At 44.1% G+C, this 14,034-nt stretch overlaps 1 protein-coding gene across 1 annotated transcript in view; it reads left to right on the top strand.

Moving 5' to 3' along the window:
• Cds1 (CDP-diacylglycerol synthase 1) overlaps positions 1-14,034 on the top strand; it is a 60,431-nt gene that overhangs the window by 30,803 nt on the left and 15,594 nt on the right. Inside the window, exons 4-6 of the mRNA XM_028773682.1 lie at positions 829-926; positions 2,343-2,482; positions 12,129-12,187. Of these exons, the coding sequence (XP_028629515.1) occupies positions 829-926; positions 2,343-2,482; positions 12,129-12,187 (297 nt within the window). The remainder of the gene's footprint in view (positions 1-828; positions 927-2,342; positions 2,483-12,128; positions 12,188-14,034) is intronic.

Raw genomic sequence — 14,034 nt, 5'->3', positions numbered from 1 at the left:
TGTGTGGAAGGCTAATGGTGACTGTTCAGAATGACTGACACCACTGCTGTTGCTGGCTCTGTGATGGTCTGTGCAGCTGTGAAGAGATTTTGTACTGATTTGTCTTGGACATTTTTTTGGTTTTTAAAGGTAGGGTCTTACTATTTGGCTGCTGCTGGCCTGGAACTCACAAGGTAGAGACCAGGCTAACCTTGAACTCTCAGGTCTGCTCCTTTGCCTCCTGTGTGCTAAGATTGACAGTCCCTGCCGCCATCTTTATAAGTGGGCTGGAACACTCGACTAAAGATGCATACATACATACAAGCACACTTCTGTACATGCATAGATACATACAAGCACACTTCTGTACATGCATACATACATACAAGCACACTTCTGTAAGCCTGCCTCTTCCTGGACTAATGTAAGAGATGTAAATGGAACAGTTAGAGCTGGGCAGAGGTGGGAGGCTAGAGGCCAGTCTGCTCTGAAGTGCCTCAAAAAGAAAAGGTTGTCCATTTTCAGGAATGGAATACATAGAAATAAATAAAAATAAATGGATAAGGTCTGCTCAGCTGCCAAGGAGATGCTAGCAGAGCTGTGCTTCAAACTGCTGAGCAGGCTAGTCTTGGGTGGTTATGGGCCTTCATTTAAACATCCTTCTGCTACAGTTGGACACCACTTTATTTGAAAGAGGGAACATTACCTCTTTGCTATTGCCATTTAGAATAATTAAAAGTTTGTAGATTAAGATTTTCTAAAACACATGTGTCAAGGACTTGCTTTTAAGTAACACAGCAGAGAGAGAAGCATTGGGACCCGTGTGACTGTGTTGTGTTTTATTTTCAGGTTCTGGGCATCCAAGTGAAATGCTTCCAGGAGATCATCACCATCGGGTACAGGGTCTACCACTCCTATGACCTCCCGTGGTTTAGAACACTAAGTTGGTGAGTGGCCATGAAACGCTCTAGATATGCAGATCTGACTCACTTCTAAGTTCTGACATCACAGAGATTCTGGAGGAAGAGAAAGGTGGAGTCACTGAATTTGTAGACGAGAGTAACCTTTGCTCCTTCTGGGACACAGCCTTTCTTGAGCTGCCATTTAGTCTCTGTAATGATATCTAATTAATGATTAATATATATGCTGCTTTAACTCCTCCCTGATCATTATTTTATGAAAAAGCTTACTTATCTTTTCCCCTAAGAGAACACAAAATATTTGATAATGTACAAATACATGTAAAGTTTTGTTGTATGTACTTTTAAAATCAGATGCTCATGGCTATTAAGACCCTGAGTAGGAAACCTGGCACTATAATAGGTCCTTTTCGGCCTACATGGTCATGCCCTTCAGGAAGTTACTCCATTAACATCTTCCCGGGAGCCTCTGGCTTACTAAGATAGGTGCACGTCACCTTTGGGACTTAGAATATTCTAAGTAGTCCCTTACTCAAGTGTAGTGGTGAGAACCTGTAACCCTAGTTCTGGAATCCAACAACCACAGCAACTCACTCAGTTGCTGACTGTCTAAAGCAGGGGAACATTAGGGCAGGACCAGCGTAAGATACACAGTAAGATCTTAGAGATGGGGGTGTGGTGGGGGTGTAGGTGGCTGTCGATAAGACGTAATTGTCTTCTGTCAGTTCTCTTCATTTCTCATAAGAGATTTGGGAAATACATACATACGTACATACATACATACATACATACATACACACACACATACACGCACACACACAAGCACGCACACATGCACACGCACAACTCACATACACACATACATGAGCACACACATGAGCACACACACACAGAATCACTTCTGGGCATTGGAAAGAGCTGAGAAGGACATGAGGACCGTGTAGGGAGCAGTGCCAGGAGATGCTCACCATCTCTTCCTCCTTTCCCTCTTTGCTCACTGTGGTGAGGTGGGGTTGTGTCCTCCAGTATTTGTTATTAAACTTAGGACCATTGAGCAGCTAGGAGATATTTTCATTATAAACTTACTGCTGTGTGTGTGTGTGTGTGTGTGTGTGTGTGTGTGTATGTGTGTGTGTGTGCCCATGTCCATTGTATTTTGCCATTGCTGTCACTGACACTATAGTGTGAGTTAGACACACGAACTGCCTTTGGGTTGCTGGCTGCGGTTGGCTGATAGGCTTAAAGTTCAGTGTAACATGAGAAACTGGCACTGTGGCGGGCGGCATGGTTTGGATGAATTGCCTAACTGGAGTTTGATCTTAGTAGTGCCATCAAAATGCAGGGACTAATTTTGTCACCTTTGAGGGGTACAAAATTACCGCTTTTGAGATGCTGTATTATGTGAGCGTTTCCACACAGCAAGCTAATGGGTTTAAATTCCAGGTACTTCCTGCTGTGCGTGAACTACTTCTTCTATGGAGAGACAGTGGCAGATTACTTCGCCACGTTTGTGCAGAGGGAGGAACAGCTGCAGTTCCTCATCCGCTACCACAGGTTCATATCCTTCGCCCTCTACCTGGCAGGTAACTCGGGGTTGTTATGTACTGACCCACAGCTAATGGTTCCCTAGGCTAATGGTTGTGTAGGCTAATGGTTTCCTAGGCTAACAGTTCCTTAGGTTATTTAAATGCATTTGTGTTTTTCCTGTTACATTTTATTCTGGGCTCTCCTCAAACTATTTCTCATGTATAAAGTTATTTATTCCATTGTGGTCTTAAGTACCATTTACTTTCTAGTGGCAATTAAATAAAAATACATAACTATAGCATTCCATATTTTTCAGATTTTTCTTTTCAATTTATAGTTTTTAAAAACCTTTGAAACACAGAACATTTATTAATCAAATATAATTTATAGAGAAAATTTTACAAATATATATTTATAATGTCCCTAGGGAATTAAGCTTTCTTCTAGTTTAACCAGGTATCTTCTGAAGATGTTGTATTATGTGTGCAAGTTTGTTTACAGGATGCTGGCCAACTTTCTCACTGCTTTTCAACTGTTTAAGGAAGAGCTAGAGGGCACCGAGTTCCGGTCTGTTCTTAAGTGAGGCCCCTCATCCCAAAGCTCTCTGACACTAAGAAATGAGGATGGTAGAGCACAGCGTGGAAGATGCCAGGGGCTTTGGAGGATGGGGGCTGTTTATAAAGGATCTTTCTCATTTTGAATCAGCTTTTTTCCCCATCTAATCCTGTTTTCTGATTACCCCTCCCCCAATTTAAAAAGTTATTAATTGGGGTCTGGCGAGATGGCTGAGTGGCTGCTCTTGTCAAGGACTCTAGTTTGATTCTCAGCACACACATGGTGGCTCACAACTATTTAGGGGACCCAGTACCCCTTCTGTACACACATATCCATGCAGGCTAAACACTGACACACATAAAATCAAATAAATCTTTAAAGAGTTATTGATAATATATTTACAGAAGATGCATACTTGGAAAGAGGCCCTAAAATCTCCCTGTTCTTTCCGTTAGGATTTAGCTGGAAGGGGTGGGGGTCATGAAGAGACGGCAGTGACACCTGCCTAAAGGTCCCCTTAAGGTTCTGTAGTGTGTGGCAGAGGGCTGTTGGCCTGTTGGTACACATCCGTGCCACCGTATCTTGCTTTCTCTCACCAGACAACAAGTGTGATTTCTTTGAATGAAGACTTGATTCCCAGGTGGAGTCTTTCCTTAGGAGATTGGAATCTCCTAGGTCGTCTCAGTCTGTAGACCTTGCTGTTTAACAAAAGTCAGTGAAGTTAGCAGGAAAGAGCTCTGTAGTGGCTTGTGGTTTCTCTGGGTTTGTTCATTTGTTTTGTTTTATGGCTTCTGGTGTGGCTCAGACTGAGGGTCCCACATCTTGCAGAATGCCTTCTGTCATTACTTCTGACAGTTTTGCTTTGTTTCATGTTGTTACTATAATTACTTAGCAAAATTAATGGTTAATTAAAGTATAAACCATTCATGCTATTTATTAGTTTAAAAAAATCAGTTTCTAGGGATTTGTAGTATCAACAGTGTCCTCGCCCCAGCTCCCCTCATGTTCTCTGTTTCTGTAAGTGATGCAGCTACTTGTTTCTTTTTGGCATTATTTGTTTTGATGTTGACTTGTTAAAGCCCATCTCATGTTCCTCACACTCAGGCCTTTCGTTCATCGTTTATGGCACCTAACAGGTACCCAACCCATGCCTTCCTGTTGAGCCAAATACCATCTCATTTCTGTTCCTATTTTAAAAAGATTTTTAGTTTACTTGTATGAGTGTTTTCCCCTGATGTATGGCTGCTCACTACATGTGTGCGGGGCCTGATGAGGTCAGAAGAAGGTGTTAGACGCACAGGAGCTGGCGTTAGAAATGGTTGTGATCTACCACATGGGTGCTGAGAATCAAGGCAAGGTCCTCTGGACTAGCAGCCAGTGCTCTTACCCAACAAGCCAGCCCTCCAGCCCTCCATTCATTCTGAACTCTTTCCTTCTACTGAAGCAACTGCCCTACCTTCTTCCTCCCACACAGTTCAGCTTCATAGCCTTTCGTATTTTCTGTGGGTGAGCTCACATGTACTGTAATAGTCTGTGTTTTTGTTTTCAGATGTCCACACAAACCAGAAAGCGTGTCTTTTATATCTTTTACCTTGTTTTTTGGAGATCTCTGGGTCCCTCCTGTTGTGGACCAGCTGCACAGAGCCTCACTACCTTCGTAATTAGATTTTTCCCTGGTCCCCCAGTAGTGCCCTGTGTGAGGTGCAGGGGAGCATCCTTTGTGTTCTTGGAGTCTCTTTAGTCTATCTACATGACTGATGTCATGATGGCGGCTTGTGCCTGCTGCTAGCCCTTCGCTCGATGCTTCTGCTTCCACTGTCTGTGTTGCTCTAGGGAAGACCCATTGTCGGCCCTGCTGTCTCAGATGGTGTCCTTCTGCTCTCTGTTCTGCTTGGGCGTCATCTTCGTTCTTTTCAGTGGCATTTCAGCGGCTGCCAGGATGAATGGAAATGAGTGTATGTGCGCACAACCACCTTGACTTGGGCTGCATTTCTTCCTGTGTCTTAATACAGCTCATCCGTGTCTCCATTCTATGGGCTGTCAGGCATTGCCAGGTTTTCTACCACAGGGCCTAAAGTCATTGGAGTCTAAGTATGGGAGGACTGGATCTGTGCCCACTGCTGACCAGGGTCTGGTCTGTGCCTCTCCATAGGCTACCTTCTGAATGGGAAGCATGCCAAAATCCTGAAAGTCTTGTTAAAGATAGGATGTTTTAAGAATACATATCCTATCTGCCAGTAGTAAACATTCAGAAAAACAAATGAGTGTTCAGTGAAACCATCTCGATGCTGTAGAGCTTTACTTCCTGCCTCCAGAAGCCTACTGAAGTCACTCTAGAAATTTCCAGCATATTCAAGCCTGTGTGTTCCTGTCTTCCCTCAGCTACTTTCTTAGGCAGAGAAGAGCAGATTATTCTTTAGTTTCCAGTTACTGTACTAAAGGGCAGCTTTATACCGACACCTCTAAACCCACCTGTGTCTCCTGATCCATAATTACATCAGAATGCCACTTGCAGTCCACTGGGCACAGAGTGAACGTCTGTGGGGCTACAGCTTCCTCCCCTTCCTCCCTCTCCTCCCACTGTTGATGGCTGGAACTCAAGCTTGGAATAGCTTCTGTTGAGCAGAGACAGTGAACAGTTTTCTTGTTGTTTTTGTTTATACATTTACACAGACAGCTTCTCTCAACCAATTCCTTTTCAGTGACTGTTCTGTACAAGAAAGTTTTAGAATCTCATAAAATACAATTACTGCTGTTTTCTTATCTCCCAGTGATGTACTGATTTCCGCCACAGACATATTTTACCACAAGCATTAGTAGGGTCACAGAAGCTCATCTGAAAGCCACCAGTCATTTTTTTTTTTAAACGAACCCTGAAGTTCTTCCCAATGCTAGGGTCCTTCGTGTGGCCACCTAGAGAGCATAAGGGCAAGCAGGAGATAACTCCCACCCTGTGTGCAGAGCCTGTGAGCTTCAGGTCCTCCAGTTCACTTTGCAAATGCAAATGGGCAAGGATTAAAGGAAAGACTGGAACTACAGACACCTTGGAGAAGAGGTGACTAGTGGGCGGGTCTCTGCCATTCATCCCCGGACAGGCCGAGGAACCAGCTGAGCTAGGGACAGAGCTGAGAGACAGTGGCATGGCTGAGCCTGGAAAGTCCATACATGCATCTTGGGATGCTGTCATGTTCGTGGAAAGGATTTGGACTTCTCCCAGGGAAGCCCCTGGGGGCTTCCACAGCAAGAGAAGATAAGAGCAAATCTGTGACTAAGTGAAAAATGGGTTGGGAGCAGTTGACAAGGAGACCTGAGGAGGCAGAGCCTTAATCTTGCAGGTTGATACTCGTCATTCAGTAAATTCCCAGAGCTCTGTGCTGAGCCTGTGTGTGTGCCGAGTGACTGGAAGTCTGAGACTGCACATCCATGCACGGTGCTTGTGAGTGCTAGTGTGTTTGTGTGTCTGTGTGTGTCTGTGCGTGTGCTGAATGACTGGTGGTTGTGAGTGCTGTTGCCTCAGCCCCCCCGGCCTTCTCTGTTATCTTGTTGTGAGTGTACGTTGTTAGCAGAACGGTGAGTCTGAGTGACAGAGCAGGACTTTGGAACGGTATGGGGAAGTGGGAGGTGCTGTGTTCATAGGTGTGTGCTGTTAGAGTGTGAAAGGGCGCTGTGAGAACGTTGGTTTTATTGCAGTGATCAAAGGACTTTGGAAAGCATGTCTGAGCTGATGTTATAATCAAAGAGAGCTAAGCTGTTTCACTGACATTACACTTTATTGGAATAGGATGTCCGTATCTCTGGGTCTGTCCTCATCGGAGGCCATCAGATTCAGTGACTGCGTCCTATCATACAAGGAGACTCACCGACTAGACTGGAAGTCATTCTGACATTTAGATAATGTTGTCACAAAGTGAATTTGACTGATAAACAAAAAAAGTCAGTGAGACTGGAAATAATACAAACTTCTCTGGAGACCAGATTTGCATAATAATGAACACCTCACAGGCTTAGTGACTTGGATTTGGGCTGTTTAGGAAGGAGAGCAAGCTTGTTGTTGCAAGTCCTGTAATGACAGGTTCAGGTATCTGGGGTGTAGGACTCCAAAGGACAGCACCAGCTACAGTCACGTGATCACTTTGAATACATTTATATGTGATCGCTTGGGTTTTTTAAAATTGTTAAGGCGTTTGATCAGTATCCTTTGACACTCAGGTAACAGGGCTGGTTCACCTGTCCATTTCCCAGTTACCTACTTACTCTTTTAACCTCTGTCTCAACAACTCAGCTATGGCTGAGGAGCCCACCTAAGGCCTCTGAATGTATTTGAGAAGATGCCAGAAGTTTTTTTTTTCCTCATAACCCAGCAGAGAGTGAGGAATGAGTTAGCAAGTACCTCTTGCAAACCTAGGCCCATCCCCATGGCTGTTAGGACTGAAAATGTCATGTGTTTATTGAATTGCTTAGTCACTAATAGTACAATTTAAAACTGATTCATTGTTCTGTCTTCTGTCTCTTCAGCTGGACAGTGAGCTCTGGAATGCTTGTGCCTGCCTATCTCTTTTCTTCCTTCCTTCCTTCCTTCCTTCCTTCCTTCCTTCCTTCCTTCCTTCCTTCCTTCCTCTCTCTCTCTCTCTCTCTCTCTCTCTCTCTCTCTCTCTCTCTCTTTCTTTCTTTCTTTCTTTCTGTATCTTGCATCTGGAATATTGTAAATGTTTGCTAAGTTTTAAACCATTAACTCATTTTCTGAAATTCCCAGTTTTTCCTTCTCTTTTCCTGGCATGCTCAACCGCGTTGTTTGTTTCTGTTCTTTGCTGTAGACACATCTATCTGTTGGGAACTGGCTCTTGCTGGCCCCTGAGGAGTGCTTGGGATGGGATATAGGATGCTCATCTCTGCATCAGCACCTCCAGTTCAGCCAGGGCAGCTACACTGAACTGAGAGCTGGAGCATCAGAGCTGAGTGTGCTGGGCACCTGCTCTGTGCCCTGTTGCTGTGATAGAACATTCATCATAAGCAACCTGAGGAGAAAAGAGTTTATTGGGTTTACACTGTGTGGTCACAGAAGCCACAGCAGGAGCCATCACTCAGGGAACACACAGTAGGAATCTGGAGGCAAGGAATGAAGCCAAGACCATGGAGGAACATGGCTTACTAGCTTGCTTCCATGATTTGCGTAGCTACTCTCTCATCCACTCCAGGACCTCTTGCCTAGGGGTATCACTGCCCTCCCACAGTGATCATTAATCAAGGAAATGCCCCACAGACCTGTCCGCAAGCCAGTGTGAAAAAAGCAGTTCCTCAATTAAGTGACCCTCTTCCCAGGTAACTCTACTTTGTGTCCAGTTGACGAATACCTAACCAGGCTTTCCAGTGACTACTGTTACTTGTAGTAATGTAACAAAGCCTGTGATTTTAATAGAAAACATAGCTATGTAAATATTCTTTGTTAAGAGAAAGGTATGACTGTCTATCTAGATGTATAAAGTATATTTTCTCAAGAGTTGTTAAGATATAAGGTATATACAATCTTACTTTCTAAGCAGAAAATATTCACGTAGTCATGTAGTTGTGACTGTTGATTTCCATGTCTATTTCTTGAAATACCTAGCTTTAGATGAACTTGCTGTCTTAGTCACTGTTCTGTTGCTGTGACAGGCAACATGAGCAAGGCAACTTGTATTTAGTTAGGGGCTGGCTTATGGTTCCAGAGACCTAGTCCATTATGTCATGGCTGGTGGTTTAGCGGGCCTGCGGGACAAAAGAGCAGCAGCTGATACTTGATCCTTCTAATCCTTTCAGTCAGTGCCCCTCCCTGGTGACTACGCATTCAAATACAGGAGCCTGTGGGGGCCACTCTTACTCAAGCCAGCAGTCTTTACACCTCCTTCCTGACATTAGAGACTTTGGTGGTTTTGATTTAGTTCTCAAGTAACTGTGGCCTGTAGGTGAATATGGATTGCCAAGATTGTTCTGGATAAAACTTCAATTAGGAAAGTACAGAATGATTCTGCTGATCATTTTGTTTGGTGGGTTTCAGTGTGAATGACTCATAGCTGACGCTATCCAGCAGTTCCTGAGGCCTTGCCATGGGACTGAGAGGTTGCTTGGGCAGAGAGGTAGGTCCAGTTCCGGGGACAGGCAGCTTCTACCGTAGATGAGCAGGGCACAGTGGTGCAGAGGTCCCGTTACTACTTCAATTGCAAGTTATATCCACCTGCTACAGGAGGTGTTTCAACTTCATCTCTGCTGTTGTAATAAAACCCCCTGACAGAAAGCAACTTTTGGGAGAAAAGATTTATTTTAGCTCTCAATTCTAGGTCAGTCCATTGTCCTGAGGATGTCAATACAGGAACTTGAAGCAGCTAGTCACACCCACAGTCAGGAGCAGAGAGAGAATGTGTGCCTGTCTGCTGTGCTCAGCCTCCGCCCTCTCCGCACTGTCCACCAGCCAATCAACACAAGATAGCCCACAGGCATGCTCGTGGGCCAGCCTGATCTCAGAAACTTCTGGGTCCTCTACTCAAGTGACTGTAGCTTGTGTCAAGTCGATAGTTAAAGAAAGCCATTGTAGTTTATGGTCTTTGAGTGGAGCATTGTTACCAAAGTGGCATAGGTTATTTAAACTGCATCACGCACGCATGCATCCGTGTACCCACACACAAATACACGCACATTCAAATGCATGCATGCATGGGCTACATGATTTTCTTTAGCTTTGTCAAAGATCTTTAGTGTTATTTATCCTCTCCCTTTGTTTCCTTCCCATATCCCTCCCCTGGCAAGTTTCCCACATGCTGCCCCAGACCATTTTACCCACCCCTCTCCATAGTACCTGTGACCCACAATCCCCCTCTTTAGAGCTCCTTCTCCCCACCCCTCCCCACTCTCCTGGTTTCTGCAGTTACTTCAGATGATACCCTCATCTCTGAACACTGGAGCAGGGATCCGTAGGTAAAAGGTCGGGTGGCATTTGTCTTTCTGTCCATATGCAAAGGAGTGGTCTAGGGTAGATCTGAATTTGGCTTTTGGAGAATTCTCCACACTGATTTCCAGAGAGACTGCACCAGTTTTCAGTTCTGCCAACAAAAAGTGGAGGTCACTTTCACACACGCTCGCTGGCATTTGTTGTGCGCTGCTTTCCTGGTCTTGCCCTTTCTGCTAGGGTAAGACGAAATCTCCAAGTGATTTTAGTTTGCATTTTCCTGATTGTGAAGGATGCTGACCACATTTGCAGATATCTCTTAGCTTTTTTGTTTCTTTTGAGAACTCTCTGTTCAGATCCTTTGCTCTGTTTTTAACTGGGTCATTTATTTTCTTGACCATTTTGTGAAATCTTATAAATTCTGGATATTAGTCCTTTATTGGGTGAACAGCTGTCAAATATCCTCTCCTTCTCTGCAGGCTTCCTCTTCACTTGACTGATTGTTTCCTTTGATGTACCAAATGTTTAGTTTTGTGAGGTCCCACTCGTCAGTTCTTGGCTTTAATACCTAGGCAAATGGGGTCTTTTTCAGAGTGCACCCCTCTACCCATATCCTGTAGGTACTGCTGACTGTGTACCTTCTAGGAGTTTCAGCGTTTCAGAGTCCACACGGAGGCCTTTGATCCATTTCGAGTTGATTCTGTACAGTGTGATAGATGTGTCTCCAGTTTCATTCTTCTATATATAGACATCTGTGAATTTGAGGAGTTGAGGGAGGAGGGGGAGGGAAGGAAAATAATAAATACACATTCATATAAAAAAGTCTCAGTAAAGAAATAAGGAAAACATAAACCTAGTCATCACAGCAGGAAAACTTAAAATGAGACTTTGATGTGCTCGGCAGCTGGAGCGCCTGGATTCCATGTCCTCAGCCCCTCTTTTCACCCACTCTCTCTACCTCTGCTCCAAAGTATTATGTCAGCCTTTGTCTCTACCAAGGAGTGTTTTCTTACCGGCTTCACACTCCAGTGAGCAGTTTACTCTGCAGATGACAGATAGGGTGTAGGGACAGTGGTCAGTACCCACTGCCCTTATCCTGCCATAATCCTTACTTGTGAACATTTAAAATCAGTCTTCAAAAACAGACAGAGGCAGCTGCTGCTTGGTTCTCTGTCCCAGGAGAGATGCACCCTGGGATATACAGGCCCATGGACTGAGTACAGAGATGTAAAAGCTAGCATTTATCTCGTGGTGTAGGTCGGTTGATGAAAACAGATTAACTGTGAACCCACTGCAGAACTCATGCAGCCTGTCCAGATTAGACTCAATGTGTGCATTTTCAGGCTCCACCTCTGCTAGAAACGCGTCTTTACAAGGTTGCAGTGTTCCGAGCAAGCCTCGTATTATATTATTATGTGTTAGTGTATGATTAAGGAGTTGCACTGAATTGGAAAGTATGTCTTCATTGTCATAAGTGTCGGTGACACCGTCATAAACTCAAACACAGGGAGAGAAGAACTCACTTGAGAGCATTATAGTGCATTGAAACTACTGATGTAGGGCACTCCACGTTATTCTCTGTCTGAATCCTGCCACGTGAGCTTCTGTGGAATGGGATGACTTGAGACCAGGAGCATCTAAACATTTCTTTTCATTCTGTGGTCCTCAGTTCTCATTTGTGAAGTGGGGATGATGGTGGGTAGCTCCGTCAAGGACACTGAGCGATGGAGTTATACGAAAGCCTAGACCGGAGCTAGGAACATACCGTGTTTAATGGGCATTAGCTGCCATAATAGTCGTAGACGTTAGACGTATTCTGGAATGCTCTCAATCAATTGACATCTTATGTGGTAGGATATGCTAAACTGAGGATTGAAAATAGGGCCCCTCTCATGCTAGGCAGACACTCTGCCACTGACCTACTGGCCTGCTCTTGGTATAGTAATAATCTAAGATGTTTTTCAGCTTGCGTATTAGCAAGGGACTAATTCATTTACTTAATGTAGGAGATAGTGATTAAATTTTTTCCATGGAAAATGTCAGGCACTTTAGAGATTTCAAAGTTGTTCCTTTAGGAAACTCCTAAAACCGCTAAAGGCGAGGTAGTGTTGGGTCGAGTGATGGCTAAGGTGTGCTTGCACGTGATGCAGGAAACTGGTTATGGGGGAGGGGATTCACGGAGTCTCATATTTGAGATGAACTCACACATGTCTTTTGTTCTTGAGCAGGTTTCTGCATGTTTGTCCTGAGCTTGGTGAAGAAACACTACCGACTGCAGTTCTATATGGTGTGTATCAGCAGCTTTCCTTAGCTGTTCTATATGGTGTGTATCAGCAGCTTCCCGTAGCAGTGCTCAAGCTCTTCCTGTACTTAAGAGAACAGAAATTAGCTGGTTAATGCCCTGCCTGAGCCTGGAGAATTTTTCAGTTTTTTTTCCTGTGTTCATTAGATACTGGAGTTGAAAGGGTTTTGAGAATTAAAACTTACATCAGTTCCTAAAGTGTTATTGAAACATTCAAAAAAAAATTCAAAGACAAAAAAAATGTAAATGGTATGTTTGAATTCGCTAACTGTGGGAATTCCTCTCTGGGGCAGTTGCTCTAGCCTAGGAAGGATCTGCTGTGCGGGCGGTTGGGCGGTCTTGTGACCAGTGACTTTGAACACCCGCTGCAGACATAAGCACAGTGGCAGAGCATGTGCCTTTGCCGGCAGTTGTGGTCAGCCACAGATTCCCTGCCCTAAGATTCTTTGTTCGGTGGAGAGTAGCAGTCTGTGCTTCCTAAGATCCGTCACTTTACACAGTGTGCTTCTTATTTTCCTGAAGTGGGGCCCCAAGTCTACAGCACTGAGAGGTACGACGAACTCAGGGTCAGCAAGGCTTATTCAGATTGGGTCATTTCTTCCCACGTGGACTTCTCTTTAAGGAAATTTTCTACAAGTTATTATTGCTAAGAAATTTGCAATATTTCCTAAATTTCAAGTTTCAGGGCATCCTATAGTAAAATTCTTAATGAAACCTAAAAACAAGCAGGACAGATTGGAGATAATGGCGTGTCCTCTTAGAAGCTGGTTCTAGGGCCACTGGGGACAGCAAGCGCTGTGCACACTGGAGGATCTTGTGTTTCTGTGTGGGCTGCTTGCATCCTCTCGTGGTCTGAAATCATTTTAGTTACTTATAAGACTTTACGTAATCAAATCCTGTGTAGTGACAAATGACAAGGAGAAACAGATCTGTGCATTTGACCCGTGCATCTATGGGGCACCTGAATGTGTGGGTACAGTATTTACGGGCCATAGAGGACCAAGTATAAAATGTTGCCTATTGAGAAAAAAAATGTATTTTAAGAATAAAATACTTGGTTCTTTTAAATGTATACCAGTAGAACAGAAGAAAACAAGTAACATAAAATACCTTGCTGAGATGAGAAATGACTTTTTAAGCGTCATTCAAATAATCTGAATTATTTGAATTCATAATTACTAATCAAAATTTTCAGATGAATGCATAGAATTATGATTGCTTTTGGATCACACTCTGCCATAGTAATTGTGCTAACAGTCACCGAAGTCGAAGTCGCTGTCTCTCAGGCTGAGGGCTGAGGGAGGGATGTGAGGGAGTACTGGGGGAGGGAGGGGCACAGCAGAGGGCTTTGAAAGGTTAAAATTGTATAACATCATTGAACAGACATGAGAAAGATCCACTTTCAGCATGAAAACATGGACCTTAAGGACAGCGAATCCAGAGAGTTTTACTCTTTCAAAGCCGGAAATAACTCTTTGCAAGAAATGGTTGTCATAGGGAAGAAAGCACCCTCTGTGTTTCCTGGAGTAGTCAGCCTCCAGCACCGCTTCCACAGCAGCTGTGGCTTCTCAGTCATCCATGTGGAGCGATCCACTTTGTGTTTTCGAACGTAATAGTATACCTCACTGGTATTACCGTTCCATTTATCTATAAATTGTGGCGGTTTCGCCCAGTAATTCTGTGCATTCAGGGCTCTAGTAGGCAATACGAAGAGAGGAATGTACTAACTGCACTTGTTTTGCTTGAATGACCTTATCTTACAAATTCTGATCAGGAGTCATGGCAGAAAATGTGTGTTTCAAAACTGCTCTTGCTCTTCGGCCGCCTGACTG

This window comes from Grammomys surdaster, unplaced genomic scaffold (assembly GCF_004785775.1).
Source record: "Grammomys surdaster isolate TR1022 unplaced genomic scaffold, NIH_TR_1.0 233, whole genome shotgun sequence".
NCBI lineage: Eukaryota > Metazoa > Chordata > Mammalia > Rodentia > Muridae > Grammomys > Grammomys surdaster.
Note: the sequence above shows the minus strand (reverse complement) of the source record. Positions and strands in the feature narration are given on the sequence as shown.